The 25,093-nt window shown below is 48.1% G+C and overlaps 1 protein-coding gene across 1 annotated transcript; it reads right to left on the bottom strand.

The window, feature by feature from the left end:
- Nucleotides 1–727: 727 nt before the first annotated feature.
- C8H4orf54 (chromosome 8 C4orf54 homolog) lies at nucleotides 728–6,112 on the bottom strand. The gene has a single exon (XM_062199141.1). It carries the CDS (start codon nucleotides 6,110–6,112, stop codon nucleotides 728–730), a length of 5,385 nt encoding a protein of 1,794 aa, XP_062055125.1.
- Nucleotides 6,113–25,093: the final 18,981 nt, after the last annotated feature.

Raw genomic sequence — 25,093 nt, 5'->3', positions numbered from 1 at the left:
AGGTCAAACTACGTGTGTGTGTGCATGTGTGTGTGTTCACATGTGCAAGATACACTAAAGACCTCAGGCTCACCCCAAGAAAAGCTGTTCTGCTCATCTACAAACTGAAAAACAAGAGTTTTAAAAATATTGAACCTTTGTATAAGAATGTCAAGGGGGAAGATAAAAAAGGGAAGAGATGCAGTTCTGCAGATTGGGAAAATCTCCCTAACAGGAGGATGTTGGTTTTCACTCCTCTTCCTCCTGGGTAGCAGACACATGAACGTTTCCAAGGATTTCCTAGGATGGTTGGTGCCTTTTGTCACCTGGGCTGTCAGGAACCAAGAGCAAGGCTCACCTCCACAAAATCCAGACCAGGTTTTCATGTCTTCCCCACTCCTGCCAACCTTTAAGGCCGGCTGCTGAAGGGACAGATGGGAGGTTCGCTGTCCCTCCTACTCCCCGTGGGAAAAACACTTAGACAATTTGCAAAGGTCAAAGGGGAAGAAAGGCTGGCACGGGGACTGAGGAGTGGGAAGAGGAGGAAAGTGGTGAGAAAATCCACTCCTTCAAAAGCAGCTGGGGTTCTGTTCTTACTCTTCCCAAATGCCCACTTCCAGAGACAGCCCCTCTGCAATGAACTTCCCACTGCCGACACAAACGGGCCTGCTCTCACCCTCTTCTACCAGCTTACAGGGTAGAATCCACTCACCAGCAGCTGCGCCATCCCGATCCCTGGTGACCGCCATCATCTGTGCTCCACCACAAAGCTCATGGTGGTGCCGTCAAAGGAAGGGGGGGCGATGATCCTGGGCCCCAGGGGCTGCGAAGTGATGCTGATGACGGGCTTGCCGTGAAGCTGGGCGAAGCCCTTGGCCCCCACGAGCTGGGATGCGGCTGCTGGGGCCGAGGAGGAAGGGGAGGCTGGAGACTGTCCAGAGGCCATGAAGTACGGGGCCTCAGTGAACGTGGCAGCTGCCTCTTTACTGGGGGGTTCTGCCGCCATGGGGGAGAGCTCGCTGCCCCCTGGCGTGTGAGCGATTGCCGTGGGCTGCAGGGCGTTGGGGGGCAGCACCGTGGGAAGAAACCCCGGGTAGATCATGTAGGTGGGTCCATAGGCCCCAGGACTCAGGGCCAGGGGAGGCACAGGGAGAGACATGGGAGCCACAGCTGGCTGCTGGGAGGTCATGGGCACATCCACATACTGACCCGTCTCTGGGTCGAACAGTCTCCTGGTCATGGGCTGCACTGGGGTGTCCACCAGATAGTACTGGCCGGTTGTGACATCCAGGAGCATCTTCCGCTGGGTCTGCTGAGGCTGCGGCTGCTGGAAGGGGTCTGCGGGGACGGCGGCTGGGCCTGCAGGTGCTGGGGCAGGCATGCCAGGCGGGGAGAAGCAGAGGACTTGAGGCTGGGGCCCCTGCAGGGTGAAGGGCAGTGAGGGTTGGTGGTAGATAGCGGTAGGGGGATGCTCGGGGCTTCGTGGCCCTGCAGCGGCTGCAGCCGCAGCAATGGTCTCCCGGGAATTGTCAGGCTTGGTTCGCCACGCAGGCCGGCTGGTTCCGCTGACCTGAGAGCCTTTGGGGCTGCTGGGGATCTGACTGCGGGCGCTGAGTGGGGGTAAGCTGCAGAGCGTGGCCGCTGAGGAGGCGGGGGGCGCCTCTGCTGCAGCTCCAGGCCTGCCAGGCAGTCCCCCGGCAGCCGCAGAGCCTGCCTTCAGCGGCATGGTCAGGTAATTCTCACAGTCACTGTTGCTCTTCTCCAGGCCCAGGCCACCTTTCCTGTTGCTCGCCTCGTCGGGAGGCGGTGCCCGCGTGGCCGGAGAAATCTTGAGCGACCGTAGTCCCTGCGCCTTGATGCCCTTGACCGCTGAGGGGCTCTCCGGAGAAGGCCCCTGGGGGAACTTGCCGGCGACGCCGCCGGTTTTCTGGGTGCTGCCCGCACTCACGGTGAGCACGTTGCGGTTGCTGGGGTAGGGCGGGAGGGGCTGCAGTGGGTGGCTTCTCTCCGCATCCTTGTGGACCGGGGGGATGTAGAGAGACCGGGGCCTTTCCCTGGCTAGGTTCTCAAAGGCGGCGGCGCGGGCAGACACGCTGTCGGCGCTGGGGTTGGAGTGTCTGCGCTGCAGGCGTTCGAGGGGAGCCCCGCGCAGCACCGCGGCGCCTTTCCTCGCCGGGCCGCGCTCTTCTGCCTCACTCAGCCGTTTGGCCAGCTTGTCGGGGTCCCCCTCAGCACTCACGCCGCCCTCCCTCTCCTCGCTGGCGATGAGCGACAGGACGTGGCTGTCGGTCAGCATGGGCAAGGGGTCGCTTTTGCGTTTCCATTCGTTCCTGTTGAAGCTGTACAGCTCTTCCATGGACCTCACTGCCGCAGTCAGCTTCTCCAGGGCATTCCGGGCTGGTTTGGGGGCCTTCCCCTCCTCCTTGGCCGCCTCCTCCTCCTTGGGCTTCTCCGGGGTCTTCTGGGCGGAAGCCTTGGAAACAATCTTGAGCACAGGCAGGTAGGAGCCCTGCTCAGGCTTGTTGGGCGCGATGGTGGCCACCGGAAGCCTGCCTGATGCTCTGTGAACCAAGACCGTCCCCTCTGGGGAGGAGGAGGGATCCAAGACCCTGCTGCTGCCCCCTTTGCCCACGGCTTCCCTGGGCTCTCGGTCCGTGCTGTCTTCCCCCTGGTTCACCACAGCCTGGCACGTGATCACCATCGGGGACAGGGATCCCGATCCACCGGATGCAGGAGCCAGCTGCCTGGGCTTGGGCCCGGTCAGCCCCTGCTCTGGGGTAACGCTGCCCTTGTCACTGCTATCCCCTGACCCTTTGATGAGTTTCCTGACGTCTCTCACCTGGTGGAGGGGCCCTTGAGTCTTGGACTTGTCTCTGACGTCTCTCACCTGGAACTGGGGCACCTTTTCCAGGTTGTCCCCCCGATAGAGCTTCTGCTGCGCCCTGCTGTTGTCCTCGATGGTCTTGAAGAGGTTGGAGGAGCTGCCCCCCGCCAGTTTGGGCGTGAGCAATTTGGCGATGTTGAAGTCCGAGCTGGGCTGTTGCACGCTCCCCAGCCGGATCTTGATTTCCGGAGCCTTGGGCTTGATCACCGCCGTGGAGGTGGCCTGGGCAGCGGGGTACTTGGTGGCCTGCTTCCCGGGGAGCTTGTCCTTGGGTGTCTGCTGAATATTGGGGACAAAGAGGCGGGACATGATGGTGGACTTGCTGGCCGAGATCTCGCCGAGGTCAGCCCTCCAGTCGCCCCCTTTGGGGAGTTTGAGCTTCCCCACCGGGGCTTTCTCGTCTCGCTTCTCCGCCTCCTTCTCCTTCCACGACCGGAAGGCGCTGTTCTGACTCCGGAGGAAGATGCCCTTGACTGTCTCCGAGGCACTCTTTTTAATTTCGCACACTTCTGTGTGTCCATCGGTGACATTCCGGCCGGAGCCTGCGGTGCTCTCCCGAGGAGTGCTAGCTTTGAAAACTGGGGACTTAGAGCCGACCACCGAGCCCTCCCCGCCTGCGTCCGACACGCTGACCACGGTGTACTCAGAGCCGGCCTCCGAATGGCGGGAGTTCTGCCTCTGCAGGCCCCTGTCCCGCAGCTTCTCATTGCCAGGAGGCCCTTCCGTCTCCTTGCAGGTGCCTGGGAGGTTGTGGTGGGACGTATCGCTGACCTCTCCCCTCTCCATTTTGAACTCGTGTTCCCGCTGCATCTTCTTAGAAATGACATTTTTGAGCAGGCTGGATGCAAACTTGGACTTCTTCTGGGAGCCATCCGCGCGGGGGGCTGGCTTGCCACTCTCGGAGGTCTCGGAGCCATCGTCCGTGTACACCGACCCAGAAGCCTTGCCGGAGCCTTTGGGGGCCCTGGAGGGCCCGGCAGCTGAGCTGGCCTTGCTCTCACTGCGGAGGTTCAGCGGCTCCAGCAGCGTGACGACGCGGGGGCCTGTCTGCACCTGCTTCTGGAAGCATAGGGGTGTCTCCACGTGCTTGATCTCCCCCTCAACCTTGCTGACCACGAACTCCAAGGCCTTGGTCTGGGACTTCTTGGACTGGATGTAGAGCTGGTCTGGAACAGCGGCCTTGGCGCCACAGCCCTTCCTCAGCCCTGCAGCCACTGAGGCCGCGCTGCTTCTCAGCAGGCTCTGCTCCACCCTGGCTCCAACGCCCCCGCATTTTAGATCCAGGAAGGTCGACCAGCGCCCAAAGCCCACTTCGGAGAGCGTGGCGGAGGACTCCCGGGAGCTGATGTTGAGAGCCTCAAAGTAGGGGTACGCGAGGCTCCGGAAGGCTCGGGAGGTCAGGTTACGCACCTCTTTGTCGGCATCGTCCAGCTCGCTCACGGCGCTGGAGGCCCCGCTGGAGTAGTCCACCAGCTCCTTCGCTCGGATGGCCCCGCACCTGGTTTGCAGGCGAGCAGGGACGGCAATGAATTTCTTTGCATGGTCCTGAGCCACGGCTGCAGCCGGGTTTTGCTTCAGGGAACTTGAATTGTGTTCAGCAGCTGTGGAGACGCGGAGGCTCATGTCGCCTTCATGCTTGGCAGCGTAAATAATGTTTTGCTTTGCACGCACGTTGCTAGGCTCATTTATAGCCCGGGAAGTCGGTTTGATTGATAGGAGGATCTGGCTTGCTGCACTCCCACAGCTGCTTGCGGCGGCGGCTGCCCCTGAAGCTGCCTCCCCGCGCTCCGGCAAGGTCTCAGGCAGGGTGGCAGTGCCAGGGCCAGTGGGTGGGGGAGTGGGGTCACCGTCAGGGGGGCCGCTGCCGACTTCCGTGCTGCTGGTGTCACGACCACTGCTGCCGGCGCCGGGGCGGACCAGGTCGCTGCTGGTGGGGCTGGGCGTCCGCGTGGCGTTGGTGCTGGGAGTGGTGCTGAGGTAGCAGCTGTTGTCGTCGTCCTCTTCGGTCGGGGTGGTGATGTCCCCTGGGGTCTCGTCGCTGCCGCCGAAGGAGGCATAGTCCACGAACGAGTAGATCACGTTGTTGTCTTCGAAATCCCAGCGGGAGGCCAGGCCCACGTCGAAATCCATATCTTGCTCCACCTCACTCAGCTGGATCTCGTGGGTGGTGATGTAGTGAGCCTCCTCGTGTTTGGGGGGGTCCCTGCTGCCCTGCGACTTGGCAATGATGTCCCTGCACTCGGTGCTGTCCCCTGCCCCTCCCCCGCCGGCCCCTTCTCCCCCCGGGGGCTGGCAGCTCCCTGGGATCTCACTGCCCTCACTCTCAAAGCCTAAGGACGAAGAGGAGGTGGCCAGAGCCCCCGTGGATGTGGCTGAATCGGCCGTTTTGGAAAGGCCGTCCTCTTCTGCGTCGTCCACTGGGGACGAGGACACGGAGGAGGAGAAGCTGCCATCCCCCTCGGCAGTGCGGGAGAGCCGGGCGCCGGAGGGTGCCACCGCAGCAGGATCCTTCCCGGGAGCTGGCGCCTGCTGCTCTCGGCCGTTGGGCTCCTCTTGGGCTTTCTCCTTCGGGCTGCCAGGGGCCCGCTGGTCCCCAGGACGGTGCTCCAGGGTAAGTTTCACGGTGCGGGGACTGGCCCTCGGGGCTCCGGCTGAAGCGCACATCTCCACATACTTCGCCTCTCGCTGGGAGGAGGCCGGAGGCTTGGGAAGTGGCCGCAGCTGTTGCTTGAGCTCCCGGCTGCCTGGAGCGCCGCTGCCCTCGTCCCCTGCTTCCACCGGTGCAGCCTGCGAACTCAGCTCTGGAGGGGCCGCTTCCATCCGGAGCCCTCGCCCGGGTCTCAGCGACAGGAAGAGGCAATGGTGAGCCCTGGGGCTGCCCTGGGTGCCTCTCAGCTCCTGGAGGGGCCGCAGAGTGGCCCGGAGCAGGGTCCCACGTGCCTGGACTGGCCCCAAAGCTGTAGGCACCGAGGCCGCTGCAGCCACCCCCGGCCAGTCGCTCAGCCTCTGTGGCGGGGCCTTGGCAAGCCTGCGGGAGCCGGCCAGGTGCCTGGATGGGGCAGCAGAGGTGGTCTGTGGCTGGGGGGCTGCTGCGCTGGCTGAGACTGTGGCCAGCGTCCGGCAGCAGAGCTGTCCTGTCCAGTTGTTTCCCTGGCACCGTGGGCAGCTGGGAGTCCGAATGCCACCGGCCACGGAAGGAGCAGCATCTGCAGGTCGACCCCGGGACTCCCAGAAATGAAAGGAAAGCATGTGCTGTTTTCTCCTGAAGCCTCGGCCCTTTCCTGGATGGGGCGAGAGAGGGTCACGTCATTCCAGAAATATTTTTAGTGTCCCTTCCCTAGTCCTACGGCAACCACACTTGAGGGCAGAGAAAAGAGGCTCGCTGGAGCTGCAAAGAGGAGATGGGAGGTGGAGGAGGCATGTGTGTTCTAATTCAAGTCAACCAAATGTTCTGTGTCATCCATCAGACTTCCTCCAGGCAGAAGTGAGTCTCTGCTCACTGCCATCTTTCTCTCCCGTCTCTGATGCAATGGGTTCCTCTCCTCAGTTCCTACATGAAATTCACATTTCTTACTGCATTTTAAATCCATGGGACACCCTGGGAAGATTTCAGTTTCCCTTGTACATATGGCAGCTTATATTCACCTCCAAATCTAAGCCAACTCAGATGAGTCCTGATAATAAAACTTCTCAAAGGAGTAAAACATTCCATCCCTCTTTCTCCCAAAGTGAGGCTCAATGAAACCTAACCTGTCTGTCTCAAAATAGGGAAAATCCCTTTTAGAACTTTTACTGTGCTGATTCCAAGTATAAGAAGGCTATTTTTCCAAGACCTAACATGCCATGCTTTCAATAAAAGTTTAATTATAGTCACTAGAGAGTAGCCAACAGGGTCAAAATCAACACGAGTTGAAATACCTACAACTTCCAAGCAAACTCAAAAAATGTTTCCTGAGCTAGTCAAACCGTGGCAAGACAATATACCCCCCAATTAAATATAGCCTGAGCCGCAGCCAAACGATCCAGTTACCCTGGCTGAGTTCCAGGCCCTCGGGGCACTCAGTGGGAAAGCAGGAAAGAAGGAAGAAGCTGCATGAGTACAGTGCGACTTGGAGGGAGGTTCAGAGAGGAAATGCGACCCGCTGGCTCGCCCCATGGAAACGACGCCAGTACACCAGGTCGCTGGCTGCAAGGTAGGTGCGCGATGCCGTGGTCGTGCAAGCACGGTTGGCCAGGTGGCCTGGGATGGGGGCCTGTGCTGGCCATCCTCGGAGCAGATTTCTCAGGCACTGCCAGCCGGGAGCCATGTTCTTGGTTTTGGTGCGATCTGGCCCCCATCACCTGTCCGGCCCAGTGCTACCTCTATACATAGTCTGTGTGTCACTTACACCGATTGAATAAAGCACTATTTTAAACATCCACATTTGGAGGGAACAAAAATAACACCATCAACCATCCCCTTCCAATATGAATGCCACCCCCACACGGAAAAATGTTCCTTCCTCGGAATAGACCTGTGGGTAGGTATGGAGTGGGAGCATCTACCTTCTCGTCCTTGGGATGTAGACAGCCCTGCCTTCTCCCCACGCCAGCTCCCTTCTGCCCACACCACTGCCATGAAAAGCATGACTTTTTTGGAAATATGGGGAATTACAATGTGAACATTACAATACAACTGAAAATATCAGGAATAGTACAGTGTGAATGCGAAGCCAGAGCTCTAGGTGGAGAAAGTGAAAAGGAAGAAACAAGAAGAGGAAAGGAATGAAAGAAAAAGAAGGAGAAAGAGAATTTGCTAAATTTGGGGTCAGTTTTTTTGATTATGGAGAACCATGTTTAATGGCACAAAATCTTAGTTGTTTAATAACAGAGATTACAGCTAGACTTATTAGTGAGACTTGAAGTACTTTTTAAGGTGCATATATTTTAATTATTAATTCCCATATTAGTTTGATTAGGTGTAACTAGTGTCACGAAAAGCTGAGGCGTAGAGATATTAAGAAATTACAGAGCAGAATTCAGTCCAGAGCAGGCACCTGAACCATCATGCTACACAGGTTTGCAGATTTCCACCTTAACCCGCTCTCCAGGGCACCCAGATAATCAAGTGGAGGGGAGCAATTGATCCCCTTGGCAATTTCAACCACATGGCCACAAAGAAGCATGCAGTTTTGCTCATATAATCAGCCTGGGTACACATTATGTGCTCAGGATGAAGGAACAGGACCCTATAAATAAAATGAAATGAAGTCTAGTTGGCTCCTGCAGGCAAGCAGAATATTTTCAGTGCCCCATTTTAATTCTGTGCGGAGGCTGACCGTGCCTTGGCTGATAAACCCTGAAGACCGCCTTGAGCACTGTAAGTCCTCAGAGTGCAGGAGAAGGCAGAGTTTCTACCCATCAAAGGCCTTATGGCCTAAGGAGAAGTTTTCCCAGCACTTTCCATATGGCCCTGTCTGTCATGACAACTCAACAGATTTCAGCAGAGTTTCTCTCTACAGTTGGCAAACTACAAAATTGGAAGGTCAGATGCCTCAAGTATAGATTCAAACACAATGGCTTCATTCCCCAAGTTCAGAAAATCTCTGTCCTGACAGAGTCTTTGCTCCCCCAAAGAGCACAGCCCTAGCCAAGGTTCTTCGGAAGCAAACAGAGAAAGTTGTGCTGAACGAGGCACTTACCTCCAAAACACCTACTGTGGCTCCTTCACTGCTCTTTATCTACATGAATGCCAGCATGAGAAAATAATTGGAGGGAAAACTCTTCCAAAGAAAGTCAATTTCCAAAAAAGTCAGGTTTCATTCAAACCAAAAATTCTGTTTAAATATCAAAAAAGTTGAAAAGTTAAAGTAGGACAGGCTCTGTTTAAAGGAGAAAAACCTCTCATTCATGGAAAAACAATGACCAATTGTGGGGTAAAGTAAAACAACTGAGACCCCCATTCTTGCACTCCGGCATTTTCAGAGTTCTTGTCACTACATAGGACCACTAATGTGGATACTGCTGATTCTGTAGAGATAACTTGCTGTCCTTGGGAGCTGTGAGAGCTTTTATTCTTTAATATGACTCCAGTCACTTTTTTGACAGATGAACTCAGTGATTGCCTACCTGATCTCAACACTTGAGCAATTAACAGTGACTAATGTCACCAGTGTGAAGCCATGTTAAGCAGGCACACTTGCTAGATCAAGCAAGGTATACTCAGCCGATAACTTTATATGGAATTCAAAGAGCAACAAAGGAAATGACTCGGTGTCATTATTTTTATCTCTGCAGAGAAAGTTCCTCAGCATTTCCTGAAAGTCCTGTGAGGTGCATCATAGTATATAAAACTTTAACATGATTAAAGAAACCAAGAATGATGGCCAGACTGCCCACCAGTTGGTAAAAGGATATGGCTATTTTTAGGGTCTTTGACAGTGGCATAATATAGCAAATACATATGCCATTCAAAAGAAAGAATGACCTATCAAAGGTGAGCCACTAGGCCAGAAACACTCAACAAGGAGAAGAGACAAAAAACAGGATGGGAGAAAATAGTTGCATAAAGGATTAATTATCCAGAATATACAAAGAGCTCAAGAAACTCAGCAACAACAAAACAAACAATCCAGCTAAGAAATGGGCAAAGGACTTGAACAAGCATTTTTCAAAGAGGAAATTCAAATATCCAACAGATACATAAAAAAAAAAAAAAGCAGCTCAGGATCGCTAGCCATCAAGGAAATGTAAATAAAAACCACAATGAGGTTTCACTTCACCCCAGTTAGAATAGCTATCATAAGGATATAAATAAATGCTGGTGAGGATGTGGGGAAAAAGGTATGCTAATATTCTGTCAGTGAGAATGTAAACTTGTACAACCATGTGGAAGATGGTATGGAGGTTCCTTGGAGATCTGAAAATAGATCTACCATATGACCCAGCCATTCCACTCCTAGGAATTTATGCAAATGAAATGAAATCAGCATATGAAACAGTTATCTATACCCCCATGTTTATTGCAGCTCAATTCACAATAGCTAAGATAGTGAATTAACCCAGATGTCCAACAACTGACTGGATAAATAAAATGTGGTATATATAATCAACATGGAATACTACTCAGCCATAAAAAGAATGAAGTCCTGTCTTTTGCAACAAAATGGATGCAACTGAAAACCATTATGCTTAATGAAATAAGCTAGCACCAAAAAGACAAATATCATGTGTTTTCCTTGATCTGTGGTAACTAACAGAGTACAAAAAATGTAATGTATATGAGCAAAATTGACATTTTAAGATTCGATAACTGTTTACAGCCCTTGTCTCTACTGTTGAAGAACAGTGTTTTTTGTTTCTTACTATTTGTTAAATTCTTTACATAGTGGAGGGTTAATCTCATGATTATAAAATAAACTGAAAGTATGTCATTGTAAAAATTAAAAGAAATAATAAGAAAGGAAGGAGGAGGGAGGGAGGGAAGAATCACTGTGCTCCTAAATCTCTATATATGAAATACATGAAGTTTGTTCACCTTATATAAATTTAAAAATTTTTTAAAACTTATATCCCAGCTTGATCCAAAGAAAATGCTTAGGAGCAATGACTAGTTAATATTTTAAAAAATTTTAAAAAAAGAATTGAAGTTGTGTAAAGACACACGTTCTGCATGATGTTCACCATTAAAGTCCTGGAGCCCTAACTGGAATCCAGCTCTGAGGGACTCAAGTCCACACTCAATTGGTAATGGAGCATTTAGTCTATGATGTGGAGGTGCCAGGGTCATGCCACCCCTGGCCAATCTACTGTTCCACAGCCTCAACCAGCTGCCTATATGTGGGACCGACTGGTCACCCTGGCATCCTAGGAAAAGGAGGGGCAGGACTAGGGTTAGACTCTCCATGTGAATAGAAAAACAACATATGCACGAGAGCAAATAAGTAGCACTATTCTTGTGCAAAGCACAGCACATTATTGGGGAGGGTTGCCATGCACATTACAGATGCAACCTCTTGGCTGTGTCCTCCAGTCTTGGAAGAACAGGAAAGAACAGTTCAGCACCAGAAATAAAATCTTACTAACAGACACTCCAGCCTGCACACCAAGGCAAGCAGTGATGCAAAAAAGATTTCTGCTTTTCCCTTGAGTCAGGATACATATCAAGGAGCCACTCCTCTCAGGTGCCCTCCTCCTTCTCTCTGAAAGATCCATTAGGCATTTCGCCTTCTCTTTCCCCTCTGCCCCACCCAGGCCCCTCTTCTTCTTCCTCTTTGGCTCCTGACTTGTTATCCCAGACAACAGGTTCCATCTGACTTTCTCTTAAGGGAGTTGTGGAGGTTTTAGCATTTGAGATCTCTGATAAAGGAAATTTGTCTTATCCAGACTAAGCTCAGTGGGAAGCATTGACAGGACAGATCAGTCATGGTCTATGGAATTCTGGCCACTTCAAGTCTCATAGCTCTCCATGTTTCTCTCTCTTACCCAAGACCTCTGTCTGTTATTCCTGTGTGCGTGATGCAGGGGCCAGAGAAGGGGGCTGCCAAGGGCATCTCTTCAGTCGGGGGGCAGGACGGTGAGGCTCCCTCAGGCAGCTCTGGGAAGTCACTGTTGATACAGACTGCTGTTGAATCAGAATGTAGGTGGCCAGCCAACTCAGACACCCAGCTCCAGAATCACTTGAGTGACTTATTTCTATAATTTAAGAAAATTTTTTTAAATGCAGTTTCATTTTGCTATTTATTCTTTTTCTAAATATATGTTTGTTTGTTTTTTTAAATTTATTTGAAAAGCAGAGTCACAGAGACAGGAAGAGAGACAGAGTGAGAAAGAGGTCTTCTATCTGCTGGTTCACTCCCCAAATGACCACAACAGCCAGGGCTGGGCCAGGCTGAAGCCAGGAGCTGGGAGCTTCTTCTGGGTTTCCCATGTAGATAGCAGGGGTTCAAGATGGGCATCTTCCACTACTTTCCCAGGCCATTTGCAGGGAGCTGGATCAGAAGTGAAGCAGCCGGGTCTCAAACCCACGCTCATATGGGACGCCAGCATCATAGGCAGAGGCTTAACCTGTTATACCACAACTCTGGCCCCTGCCATTTAATTCTTGGTATTGTATTTTGGAGGCCTAAAATCACATTTCTGCTTTCGCCCACTTTGAAAAATGTTTCTTCTCTTGACAAGCCTGGTTTCAAAGTGCAGCAATTTGAAGCAGAGCCTCTACAGATACACTCAGTATTTTATCTTCCAGCTTGCTGTTTCCTATGCATATTTGGAATAATTATGAAAATTCTTTAAAATCTCATTTCTCCCCTCACTTCAAATCTCACATTTAAATTTGCTCAAAACTCAAGAGCTGGGATGCAAATCAGAGCAACCTTTAGAAAACAATCAGCCCATTTCTATTGTACAGAATAAGAACATGAGGGCTTAATGTTATCTGTACAGTGATGTTTATTTTTTTAAGATTTATTTTTTTATTTGAAAGTCAGTGTTACATACAGAGAGAGGAGAGGCAGAGAGAGAGAGAGAGAGAGAGAGAGAGGTCTTCCATCCGATGGTTCACTCCCCAATTGGCCTCAACGGCCAGAATTGCACTGATCCAAAGCCAGGAGCCAGAAGCCTCTTCCAGGTCTCCCATGTGGGTGAGGGGCCCAAGGACTGGGGCCATCTTCTACTGCTTTCCCAGGCCATAGCAGAGAGCTGGATCGGAAGAGGAGCAGCAGGGACTAGAACCGATGCCCATATGGGATGCCGGCGCTTCAGGCCAGGGCGTTAACCCGCTGCACCACAGCGCCAGCCCCACAGTGATGTTTATTACAGCACATTGTGCTGTGATAACAAAAAAACCCTGCACTGGGGCTGGTGCTGTGGTGCAGCAGGTAAAGCCGCAGCCCATACGAGCGCCGGTTAGAGCCCTGGCCGCTCCACTTCGGATCTAGCTCTCTACTAAGGCCTGGGAAAGCAGTACAAGATGACCCAAGTCCTTGGGCCCCGGTACCCATGTGGGAGACTGGGAAGAATCTCTTGGCTCCTGGCTTCAGATTGGCACAGCTCTGGCCATTGCGGTCTTCTGGGGAGTGAACCAGCAGATGGAAGACCTCTCTCTCTCTCTCTCTCTCTCTCTCTGTCTCTGCCTCTCTGTAACTCTGCCTTTCAAATAAATAAAGAAATCCTTAAAAAAAAAAACAACAATAACTGTGCACTCCTTCCATATCACTCAATAGAGGATGCAGGGCCTGCATGCTAGGGAACACTGTGCAGACATTCATTCAAATGAACAGCAACTGATGATCCAGTCTTGAAGTTTTAATTTCAAAAAGTTCTAAATTTATAAAACAATAATTATGAAGTACAACGTAAAATGTAGGCAACTGGAGGACACTATGTTAAGGTAAGTAAATCAGACACAAAAACACAAACACTACATGTTCTCCTTCATATGTAGGACCTAAAATATACCAGAACAACCTGTACTCAGCCTGTTGATTACTAGAGGCTGGGAGGGGTGGGAAGTGTAGAGGGAATTTGGATTAAAAAATGAGTGTAGCTGAGAGTAGTTCATTAATTGTGAAAGTGTTTCCTTGAAAAGAGAATTGTAGCATAAAATGTATTAGTGTGACTGCATTTCAAAAATAACAATTATCAAGCTCATTTAAATGAGTATCTAGTTGTAGCTGCAAAGAAAATGCTATGAAAATATAAACAATAAACACATTGTTTTCATATTTATGGGAAAGTAAGATTGGACAAAAGGATGGTACATTATTACATTTTCCTTCAAGTAGCTTTGTGTCATTTGAATTGTTAAAACAATTATTTATTTATTTTACAATAGAAAAATATTGATTTCATTTTGGAAGACTTTCATTGCCTCTATAATTTTTCCTTAATTAAAAGATTCAGCTTAGAGATGAAGCAAAGACAACTGAGAATAAAGTAGACTAAAGAGACCTTTTAGTTTAACTTCCTCAGTTTACCATGTGGGAACCGAAATTCAGGCAAGTTAAGTGACTTACGCAGAGCTGTAAATGGTAAAGGTAGGACCAGTGCTGTGGCTCACAGGTTAAGCCACCGCTTGCAGTGCCGGCATCCCATAGGGGCGTTAGTTCGAGCCCTGGATGCTCCACTTCTGATCCAGCTCTCAGCTATGGCCTGAGAAAGCAGTAGAAGATGGCCCAAGTCCTTGGACCCCTGTACTCACATGGGAGACCCAGAAAGAAGCACCAGCCTCCTGGCTTTGATCGGTGCAGCCGTTGTGGCCAACTGGGGAGTGAACCAGCAGTTGGAAGATCTCTCTCTGTGTTTCCTTCCAGGTTGAAACTGGTATAAATCTCACATACTAAGCTGGTAGAAATCCCACATACAAGGGCAAACAGAGTTGCCCTTGAATCTACAAAACTATGAGCCAAAAATTAATCTGTTTTCTCTATGGAGCTAACCTTCCTCAGGAATTTTTCTACAGTAACAAGAAATGGATGAATAAATCCCCCATTTCATGTCAGTCCCACCTTTCTCCAGTCTCAGTTTCTTTACTTTTTCATATAAATCTCCTACCCCAATAACAAAATCTGAAATTATCCCATACAGATGCCTTCAATTTTCTATTTTAAAGTTTCTTTGCTCCCTTTCCCCATTTGTTGAAATATCCCCCACCTTTCTTTGTATCTTCTACTATTTAAACAATCCTTAAGTGTGTGAATAAATTTGTCTCCCATGACAATACATCTAATCTTTTTTGATTCACAACCCCCCCTGAGACTATAATAAATCTCTTAGAAAAAAAAGTACACACATATGTGCAAACCATTCCATTTAGAAGTTTCACGATCCCCCTGAATCCTAGTCCAGTCCCCCATGTAGGTCCCCAGGCTACCATAACCACCATAGATTGTTTCTCAATCCCAACACCCTTAGTGGTTACTCACAGAACTAATACAGTGTGCCCTCTTTTGATGTCTATTTTCATTTTATGTGTCTTTCTCCTCACCCAGAGTGCAAGTTTTTGAGGATAAAGATGTCTTCCTATGCACTTTTATTTGTTCACAGTGACTGGGCAGTATGCCTGAGGCACAGTGAGTGTGCGGTAAAGGGTTGTCGACTAATTGACCCCTTTCACCTGTATTCACTTACTGATGGCTACCAACTTGATGCCTCAGCTTACAGAGTCCCTCACTTCTAGACTCACATGTCTACGCTACATGACATTTCTGTGTGGATGGTCAATCAGCATCACAGGAGTAGCACGTCCAAAGGGAACTTGTACCTGTTCACACCGCCCTGCCCCTCACCCAAGCCAATCTCGTTTCTACCCGAGCCTCTCCTGGTTAGTATGTGGCATTTCTACCAGTTTCAACCTGGTTCCTTCCCTTCACTCTTCCCATCCCTATCCCACTCACTAATAAGTGCTCTCAAATCAACCTCCAGAATAACGCCCCAAGTCCTTCTTAACCTCCCTCTCCAGACTGCTGTGGGTTAAGTAAGCTCTCAGCATCCTCAATGGCCTCAAAGCTTCTCTCCTGCCTCTGCCATCCATCCTCCAGCAGCCAAAATGATTGTTTACAAACAGAATCAATGCCACCGCTCCCTTGCCACTTCACATAGGGTGAAGTCCAGACTTTGGTTCCCCCTGTAACCCAATGCTGCTCCCAAGAGCTTCCTCTAGGTTCCTCCAGCAGCAAACTCTTCCAAACCTTGGGCCATCAGTCTGCCTGGAAAACTTTCCCCACTTCTGAGGCTATGATGTCCAGCTCCTTCTTATCCTTCTTGCTGGAGTGTAATCATCATCTCCTTGTGAAATTCTCCCTGTATCTAAAGTGGGACTCGGGGGCTGGTGCTGTGGCGTAGCAGGTAAAGCTGCCATCCGCAGCGCTGGCATCCCATACGGGCAGCTGGAATCCCGGCTGCTCCACTTCTGATTCAGCTCTCTGCTATGGCCTGGGAAAGCAGTAGAAGATGGCCCAAACCCTTGGGCCCCTGCACCTGTGTGGGAGAAAAAAAGAAAAGAAAAGAAAAGAAAAGAAAAGAAAAGAAAAGAAAAGAAAAGAAAAGAAAAGAAAAGAAAAGAAAAGAAAAAGAATAAAACTCCTGGCTTCAATCTGGCCGAGAACCAGCCATTGCAGCCATTTGGGGAATGAACTAGGGGGCATATCTCTGTATCTCTGTCTTTCAAATAAATGAATAAAATAAAATGTTTAGCTCTTTTGTTCACTAATATTGTCCCAAGGCCTAAAGAAGGGCCCAGCACATAACTGGGACAAAATAAATCTTTGTGAACTCTTGAATGACCGAATGGTAAGGACACTGCAAATGCTAAGTGTCTCTTGGCTAAGTGAAGAGAAGCTAGTAAAATGATTTAGGGAAAATCCTCAACTAGGTAGCTAAGAGTGATGTACAATGAATGCAGGAAAGCACTATGAACTTAGGGTTTTATTTAATGTGTTGTTTATAAATAATTGCATCCAAAGTCCTTAAAAACAGATTCAAAAGTAAGCAAAAACGTCAATAATTATCTTGTTCACCTTATAAATTTACTTGGTGGAGCCTTTTTAACATAAAGCAAAGATAAAATTCTAAATATGTTTTTATGAAACAATACAAATTCAGTGTTCATAATCCTACCGTAATGGCTTTTGTTTCTAACTCAACTCCACAGTGGCAATGGCAGGTTCAGAACTAAGCTCCTCGGGTGATGCTTTGTAAAACCACTCCCTCCCTCCTACAGACTTCTTTGCTGTCTGTAGATCAACCTGTATATCGTGTAAGGGCCTCCTGGGTCAAGGTAGATTGCTGAATACACAGTCTTTAAAAGGTCACGAGTCATTAGTGGAGAAAAGCTGTTTGCTGGAAGTTCAGGACACCGACCATCTTGTGCCCACAGCCGCGGTGCTGAAGGCTGCGAGGAGAGCTGCCTTCGCCGGCCGAGCATCTCGGCTCAGTGGGATTACAAAGGAAGGAGAAGGCAGCCAGATACATTTCAGGCCTGCAGACCCTTCTTGTATTTATGACAACATGTTTTCCTAGTAACAGTTTATTTTGCTGAAAACATTTAAATAAAAACCTCCAGAGACTCTGGACAAGATGGTTTCACATTCCCCAGTCAAGCACCTGCCTGACTTTAATGTGCCACTATTTTAATCCCTGTAAACATATACTCCCTTCCATAAGACTCAAGTTGGTTTCCGTAGATTTACCATGTGCACGGTCTCCAAGAATAGAAATAGGCCCAGGGGATTTTTCTAGCTTTCTCTGTATGTCCTTAGCAGCTAGAAAAACAAACTCATGGGAAAAAAAAATCCATTTCTAACTCAACTCAGCTCTCAACTCAACACTTTTAATATGATAGCTCACAAAGTCTTTGGCTTTGGAAGATGTTCTCCTAGTTGAAATGACTTTTCACCTGGGTTGTCTTCCAGTTGTCTTGGTGTGACTCAAATAACCTCTGTACAATTCTGGATAAGACCTAAAGGGCCAATCAGGAACACTTAGAGCCTGTCTAATTTCCCTTCTTTCTCTGTTCCTGGTCTACCCCAGGATTTGACAGATGAAGACCCCAGTTTTTTATTTTTATATTTATTTATTTATTTGAGAGGTAGAGTTACAGACAGTGAGAGGAAGAGACAAAGAGAAAGGTCTTCTGTCCATTGGTTCACTCCCCAAATGGCCGCAACGGCTGGAGCTGCGCTGATCCGAAGCCAGGAGCCAGGAGTCAGGAGCTTCTTCCAGTCTCCCACACAGATGCAGGGGCCCAAGGACTTGGGCCATCTTCTACTGCTTTCCCAGGCCATAGCAGAGAGCTAGATTGGAAGAGGAGCAGCCAGAACTAGAACCGGCGCCTATATAGGATGCTGGCGCCACAGGCGGAGGATTAACCTACTGCGCCACAGCACCGGCCCCAACCCCACTTTATTAACAATCAGATTTGGATCCATACCTGGGGACCAGGAGACATCCATCCAATGGGCCTTCTCACTCACTGAAAGACCACACAATGGAGTCACAGGCTGCTTGCCAGTCAGGTTTCTGTCTTTTTTTTTTTTTTTTTTTAGATATATTTTATTTATTTGAAAGGCAGAGTTACAGAAGGGGAGAGACACAGAGGTCTTCCATTCGCTGGTTCACTCCCCAAATGACTGTAACAGCTAGGGCTGGGCCAGGCAGAAGCCAGGAGCTAAGAGCTTCTTCTGGGTCTCTGAAAGTGTGTGGGTGCAGGGGCCCAAGTACTTGGGCTATCCTCTGCTGCTTTTCCAGGCACATTAACAGGGAGCTGAATTGGAAGTGAAGCAGCCAGAACAAGACCCTCCCAGAGGGATGCTGGCACTGCAAGCGACAGCTTAACTGACTACGCCACAGAACCAGCCCCAGTCGGGTTTCTAAGACACAGTTTAAAGTAAAAAGCAAGTAAGGTCAAAATTACCCTTTGGAATTCTTTACATTACCCATAAGTTCTGACTTCAGGATTTTGAGGCCAAAACCCTACATATTATGTGACTGCACATGATTATGTTCAACATATAAGTCAATGGTCTTTTTTTTAAGGATGTGATAAAGAACACATTGCAAAAAAGCATTTTATAACGTTTTGTCTCACAGTCTCACCCCCACCCCCGAGATGATGTTTGAATTTACATGAATCAAATGCACTTGCATTTAAAAATCTTCCTACTTTAGAGGTTAGATGTACTGTTTGACTTCAGACTTCTATCTTGAAGTCTTGCTTCTTGTTCTATGTTTGAAAAAGTCCATTTGAACATTTCGAACCATTCGTACACCTTAGACATTGTTTCTATGGAAACACTTTAATGAACACCATTGATTGTGATTAGACAAATCATTGCAAGAAATCAGAATTGGGCACCACTCACCCACTGTGTTATCTAGAAAGGAAGTCAATTTTTTTATTTCCCAGCCAGATCCCTGATCTTTTCAAATTCCTATCTGTTTTTGCTGTTTGCTTCCTTCCCTCAACAAAATTATTAATTCACCTGGCTGACTTGGTGCGGTAGTTGCATTTTTGAAAAAGCAATTAAATGTACTTTCCATTCATTTTACTTCATGCAATCAAATTTAAATCATGTAAAATGACTGAAGTGAGCTCCTCATGTATGTGCATACTTACATGTGCAGTGGGAGTGAACCCTGAGGAACTACTGGATTTTACAACCTCTGGGCAGGGCTTGTGTCCCTCAGAACAGACTTCTATACCACATGTTTGTTCTATTGCTGTGAATGGATGTGTCTTACTTTACTGCCATTCAGTGCCCACGGTTACTGGTCACCAAGATAAACTAGGCGAGTTCAAGGCATGAAGGATCTCCATCTCATGGAAAGATAGGACCAAGTGCTAGAAAGAGGCTGGTGAACATGCCTCAGTAAAAATTAAAACAGACCAAGTTGAAGGGAAGAAATGAACTTGATAGGGTGAGAACCACAACGATTTTTTTTTGGCAGAATTGTCTATGGTAAGCTCCTTTTGACTCCGAGACTAGAACAAATCCGCTAGCCATAGACCATGAAGTCTAATAAAGTCAAGGCCACAGAGAACTTTGTATTTGAGAAATTTGAGGCACCTGAAGGTAATGTGGCTGGGATGGTCATTATTTACAGGAACCCAAGTTGTAACCATGGAAATGTGGCCAAGAACCAAGTTCAAAACTGATAGGAAGAGAGAAAACAGAAAATAGCAGGGAGAGTAGTTGATCCTCCTGGCTAGGAGGATCAGACGTGGGTCAGACACAGGAATAGAACAGAGAGCACGGTTCTAAAGCTGAGATTGCATGAGATTTATTATAACCAAACTTTATCCTCACCACATCACCAAAATTGCTCTTGTGAGAATATCAAGGAGCCCTCAGATTTCAGAATAAGCTGCACATTGTCAAATGGCCAGGGTTGGTTTTCTGGTTTTTTTTTTTTGTTGTTGTTGTTGTTGTTTTTCAGTAGCATTTGATGAAGTTGGCCGTCCTGTCTTCTTTAATGCTGATGTTCTTCATTTGGCTTCCAGGAAACGACATTGCCTGGGTGTTCCTCCTACCTCTACCTCGTTAGTTGCTCCCTCTCAGTCTTTAGTGGCCATTTCCTTTTCCCTCCGTGGGTGGCTTTCTTCTCTTCTTCACTTCTACATCACTTTGTGATCTCACTCAGTATCATGACCCTCAGCTCAGTTTATACACTAATGATTTCCGGATGAATCTCTCCACCATAACCTCTCTCATGAACTCAGATTCACGCCTCCACTGGGGCATCTAACCTTAATATGTGCCAAATACAACATCTCATCTTATCCTTAGTCCTGTCTCGTCCATCACCATTCTATTTTCAGGAGATGGCAGCTCTATTCTTCTAGAAGCTCAGGTTAAAAAACAATGTCCTCGCTGAGCCCTCCTCATTCTGGCCTCATAGCCACTCCATCAGCAAATCCTGGCGGCTCTGTCTTGACAGTACCTCCCAAACCCTTCCATGTCATGTCACTTTCTCTGCTTATGTCCTGCTCTTTGTCTACCTTCTTCCTTCTACTGGATCGCTGATGACTCCCAAGCATTCTCCCTATTTCAACCTTTTCCTCAATATAGGAGCTGTAAGGAAAGAGGGGGCAGAACAGAGAGGAGGTAGGATAGGAACTCACAGCCCAAATGAATTTATTCAAGGGAAAGTCAGTTCAAAGAGGTGGCCAACTGCCACCATTCACACAGAGCGAGCGCCTGGCAGAGAGTAAGCATTTAGTTATGGGCTGGGTTTATATCGCATAAACCAGGTAAGAGTCATGGGTGGATGGGGGAGCGGAACTGAGCTAGCTTTTCTCGGGCTTTTCGAACTTGGTAGGCCTTTCTTAATGCAGATGATGGGGTGAAGAACACAGGGTGTGGGACTCAGCCGGCTTAAGCAGGGGGCTAGAGAGTCCCAGGGGGGGCCTGATCTGCCCTTAGGCAAAGAGCTAACATGGCTCTGAGGCCTATGCCCTTGCTTCATCAATCCTGACTAAGCATAGATAGGGAGATAGGACACTGGTTTCTTTCTGGCTACTTCCTGCTGGTACAGGGTGTTGGTATGGGGTGGAGTATCTATACTCTGGGTCAGATTGATTGAAGAGTGGTCTTGTGATTCTCCTGTGCGATGCCTCAGGATATAACAGTCACTTGTTCCTGTATGAGCTTTTGAAGTATGTTAATCATACATGGTAGGAATAGAAGCACGATGATCATGGGGACAAAATAAGTTAATAGAAACATTGCCCATGGTGAAAAAGATGGCCAGAATGAGGAGGATCAAGGGGGAAACAGGAAAGTATACAAATCCCTGTCCAGTTGGTGGGAAGACAGATGTATGCCTGGCTGCCGAAAAGAAAGGACGCTCGTGTGTGTTGTGTGTTGGTGCGGGCAAGGAGCTGTGGGATGGGGTTAGTCTGTTCTGCGTCTCGTTCCCAGCTCCCTCATTTCCTCCCTCTACTTATGGAAATCCTGGCTGCTGTCAGGTGTTAGGGCAGGGACCTCTCCGGATTCTTCAAGCTGTATAGGGACGAAGTAGGGACCCGCAGTCAAGAGAGGTTCCAGCAGAAGGTGGCCTCTCAAAGGGGCTGCAGTGACAGCTCACAGAAACTGTCCATTTGAGGATTCACCTGCATGGCCATCTAGAATCTCATTGCTCCAAGTCTGAAGGCATCGGATCTAACAAGCAGATTAAATACACAGGGTCCAAAACAAAGGACAGAGTCATTATTAGAGGATCGAGGGAAGGTGCTATCCAAACCAGAAGGGAGTTGGGTTTTAGGATTTTAGAGTTTGAGGAAGGAGGGGTGGTGGCTAAAGTAGAGTTTATTTTAGGGGGAACCGATTGAGGGGTGGATAGAGAGAGAGGGGTTGAGCCTGCCCGGACACAGAGCAGGGGTTTGAAGTCAAACTTCACTCCATCTGAGCAGCAGGCAGGGGCCCTTCTCGAGTGGCTCACTGGGGGAGGTGCAGAGCGCCACACGGGCCTGAGAAGGTGGGTGGGAGACATGGAGAAAGGCTCCTTGGTGAAGCTCACAGCGCGCTCTCTCTTCAGTTTGCCATGTCCCTAGGTGGGGCGCTCCAGAGCAATACAATTTCCACCACCAGCCTTTAGACTAACTATCTGCTTGGAGTTTCATCAGGCCTGGGTGTCAGGCCCAGAGTTCTAACAGGACCAGGATGTTGCTTTTGAAAATGTAAGTCAGAGCATGTCATTCTTTGGCTCAAGGAAAAGCCAAATCCCTTATAAAACCCTGACCCTTCATGAGATGACCCTGTTACTTCTCTGACTTTATCCTTCTGTGCCTTGCTCTCTGCTCTTTGCTGTTGTTGCAACACTCTTGCTGTCTGCATGGGCTATTCCCTCTGCCTATAACACTCTTCCCTAACTGCCCACAAGGCTAAGTCCGTCCCCTTTGTCCAAGTCCATATAGACCTTACTATCAGTTGTCCCAGGAGGCCTATCCTGACCACGCTACTTAACATGTCAACCTGTCCCAACTCCATTCTTCTTGATCCCTTTTCATGGCTCCATTTTTAAAATAGTACCACTTTTGAACAGACTCCAAATTTAGGTGTTTGTATTTATCTGCTATGTTTTGCTCTGTGTGGCTGTCTCTTGCTTCGAGAGAATGGGCTCAGTGAAGGCAGAGGGTTTTGTTTTGTTTACTCATGTATCTCGCATGTCTCACAGAGCACGTAACATGCAGTAAGCACTCTGTAAGTTTGTGTTAAAGAAATAAATGATTTCTATATTAAAGGAATAAGGCTTAAGGCTCTGTGAAGATTCCTGTAGAAGGGTTGGGGTGAAACAAGACTTAGTTTGGAGCCATCAGTTCAGATGAGAACAGCAAGGAGCAGTGGGTGGTAGGAGCTGAGTGCCCCTGTGTCTGGCCCAGCTACCTTTTCTGAACAGTGCTGGCCTCACTGGTAGCAAGTGCTGTTTGATATCTTCTCACCCAGTCCTGATCCTACTCCTAAATCTTGTTGGATGGCACCCCTTTAAAGCCCAGCTTAGATGCTAATATCCACGTGAAACCTTACCCAACTTCTACTCTGTCCTAGGACAAATTTATTACTACCTCTTTTGGTTTCCACAGCATCTTGCCCTTACCTTTGGTGTAGTGCTCATCACACTGTATAGAAATTAAAATACACTCATATTTGCAGTCTTGAATTTGTGTTTTCCCTGCTAGATCATAATGCACCTGGTCTTATTGATCTTATCTTTGAAATTAAACTGAGATTAATGCTTGTGCATGGAAATGACCAGCATATAACAAATATTTTAGGTGAAGCTTACTAATTTTATTTCAAAGAGGGATCTTTTGCCTTAAACAGCTTTAGTTTAATTATATGGCAGATGTGAGAGAAATGTCTTAGAAAAATCATTCATCTGTAAAATTGTAAAAAAAGTTTTAGGTTAAGGTAAAGGATCACCATTTCTGCAACTTTAAATGCAGAGGAGTTAAAGCTTGTTTTTTGCTTTTGTCTTTTTAGCAGGAGCAGAACTTCAGGAAAACACTTATTAGCTCCTGAGTCTCTGGCCTTGAAATTTCAGAGTCTTCAGCCCTCAAGACGCAGATTAAGCCACTTGCACTGTGGGCTTGAAGCATTTGGAAGCTTGCCAGCACTGCCTAAGACTGTTCTCCCCTTCTGATTGCCTTCTTTTCTGCCACGCCAGCTCAGGGAGTCCATTTGCAGAATCGAATGAAAATCAATCCCTTTTTATGCAAACCTTCCTGAAGTGGCAAGGCTGCGTTCAAACAGAGATTCCAGCTTGGTGGTGATTTCTCCCCACTTGGCTAGCCCAAACCCTCCCCACCACACAGCAATGAAAGGGAGGATCAAAGGGCTCGGAAAGCCAAGCTCCATTAGCCTTGCCTTTTCTAAATATAGCGCCCTTCAGTAAACACCATTGTGACACTGCCATTTGCTTGCTGGGGAGTATATTGCCACCTCCACCAAAATTTCATGCTTGTGTGCAGGCATATTTATCTTTTGGGATCTTCTTTTAATGTCTAAAACAATGAGCAAATTAATTTTTGTTGTTGTTTAAAATTTGACATTTAATCAGTTCTTTTAGATGAGTTAACTTGAATAAAAAGTCCCTGGAATCTGGGATGATTTAATGAATGAAGTTTAGCCAAAGCCAAACAGGTTTTGCTGTTCTTAGTATCTGCCATCTGAGGTCAGGCTGCTGAGATCCACTGACCTGTGTCCATGATACAACATTCTTACCAAACAAGAACTGGGTCTACAAAAAGGCAGCACATTGCTTTACGCAAATTCCTTTGAGTAGTCTGCACACACAGTTGTAAAGATGTGTCCTGTTTATTGTCTGAAAGAACCCTGGTGGTGAAGGTGCTGTCCTTAATATTAGTTTATGCTCACTTACCTTTGATCTTGATGGAAACTGGATCTCTCTGTTTCATAGCCAGCACCTGATCCTCGAGCTCAGAGAGAAAGCACAAGTGTGCACCGCTCAGCAATGGCTTAGGACAGGAACCAAAGAACATGATCTCCAGGGAAGGACACGGAGATGGCCGAGGAAGGATGTGATGGTTGGAGCTGCCTTAAACCAAGAGGTCCCCATGCAACGAGGAGAGACACAGAAACCTCAGCATCCACCAGTGGACAGAGTCTACCGTTAGTGGTCTATCATGGAGGTGACCCCGAAACCAGCTTTCCCTCTCTGTTGGGGTCTCCTGCTTTAGTTTTTGAATTGAAGAAAACTGAAACCTCCAGTGAATCATGACCCCCTTCATCCAACATTTTCAATATCTGTTTTTGTTGGTTTCATTATTTGTTCCTCTCCAGTAGATTTCTAGTTCGTTAGTTTATCACGTCAGCCCAACAAATTTCACTAATAACTTTAAGCCTGGAAGCAGATGGCAAAAAAGAAATGGGTACAATATAATGCTAGCTCAACGGGAGAGAGGTGAGAACAAGGAAAGGCAAGGAGGTTTACATTTTTGGAGGATTTTAGAGTTTGCTATTTTTCTTTTTCTTTTAGTGGTTTCCAGGTTTTTGTACATTCTTTACGTGCTCAATCACTCCATCTTCAAAATGAGTGGAAGCAGGGTTCCAAGCATTTAAAAGATGAGGATACCACTCTAGGAAAATCCCCCACACCAGTTTTTCTTTTCTTTTCTTCTTCTTCTTTTTTTTTTTTTTTGATCACTGCATTTTTATCCCAGTTTTTCTTTAACAAACAAAATATAAATTAGGACATAGACTTCTTTATTCTAAAGGAATTCCTTGATAGGTT

This window comes from Lepus europaeus, chromosome 8 (assembly GCF_033115175.1).
Source record: "Lepus europaeus isolate LE1 chromosome 8, mLepTim1.pri, whole genome shotgun sequence".
NCBI lineage: Eukaryota > Metazoa > Chordata > Mammalia > Lagomorpha > Leporidae > Lepus > Lepus europaeus.
The sequence above is the reverse complement of the archived record's forward strand: the minus strand, read 5'-3'. Positions and strand labels throughout refer to the sequence as shown.

What these genes read in the sequence shown, in the direction of transcription:
- C8H4orf54 (XM_062199141.1), bottom strand. Translation starts at nt 6,112, where the DNA reads ATGCTTTCCTTTCATTTCTGGGAGTCCCGGGGTCGACCTGCAGATGCT.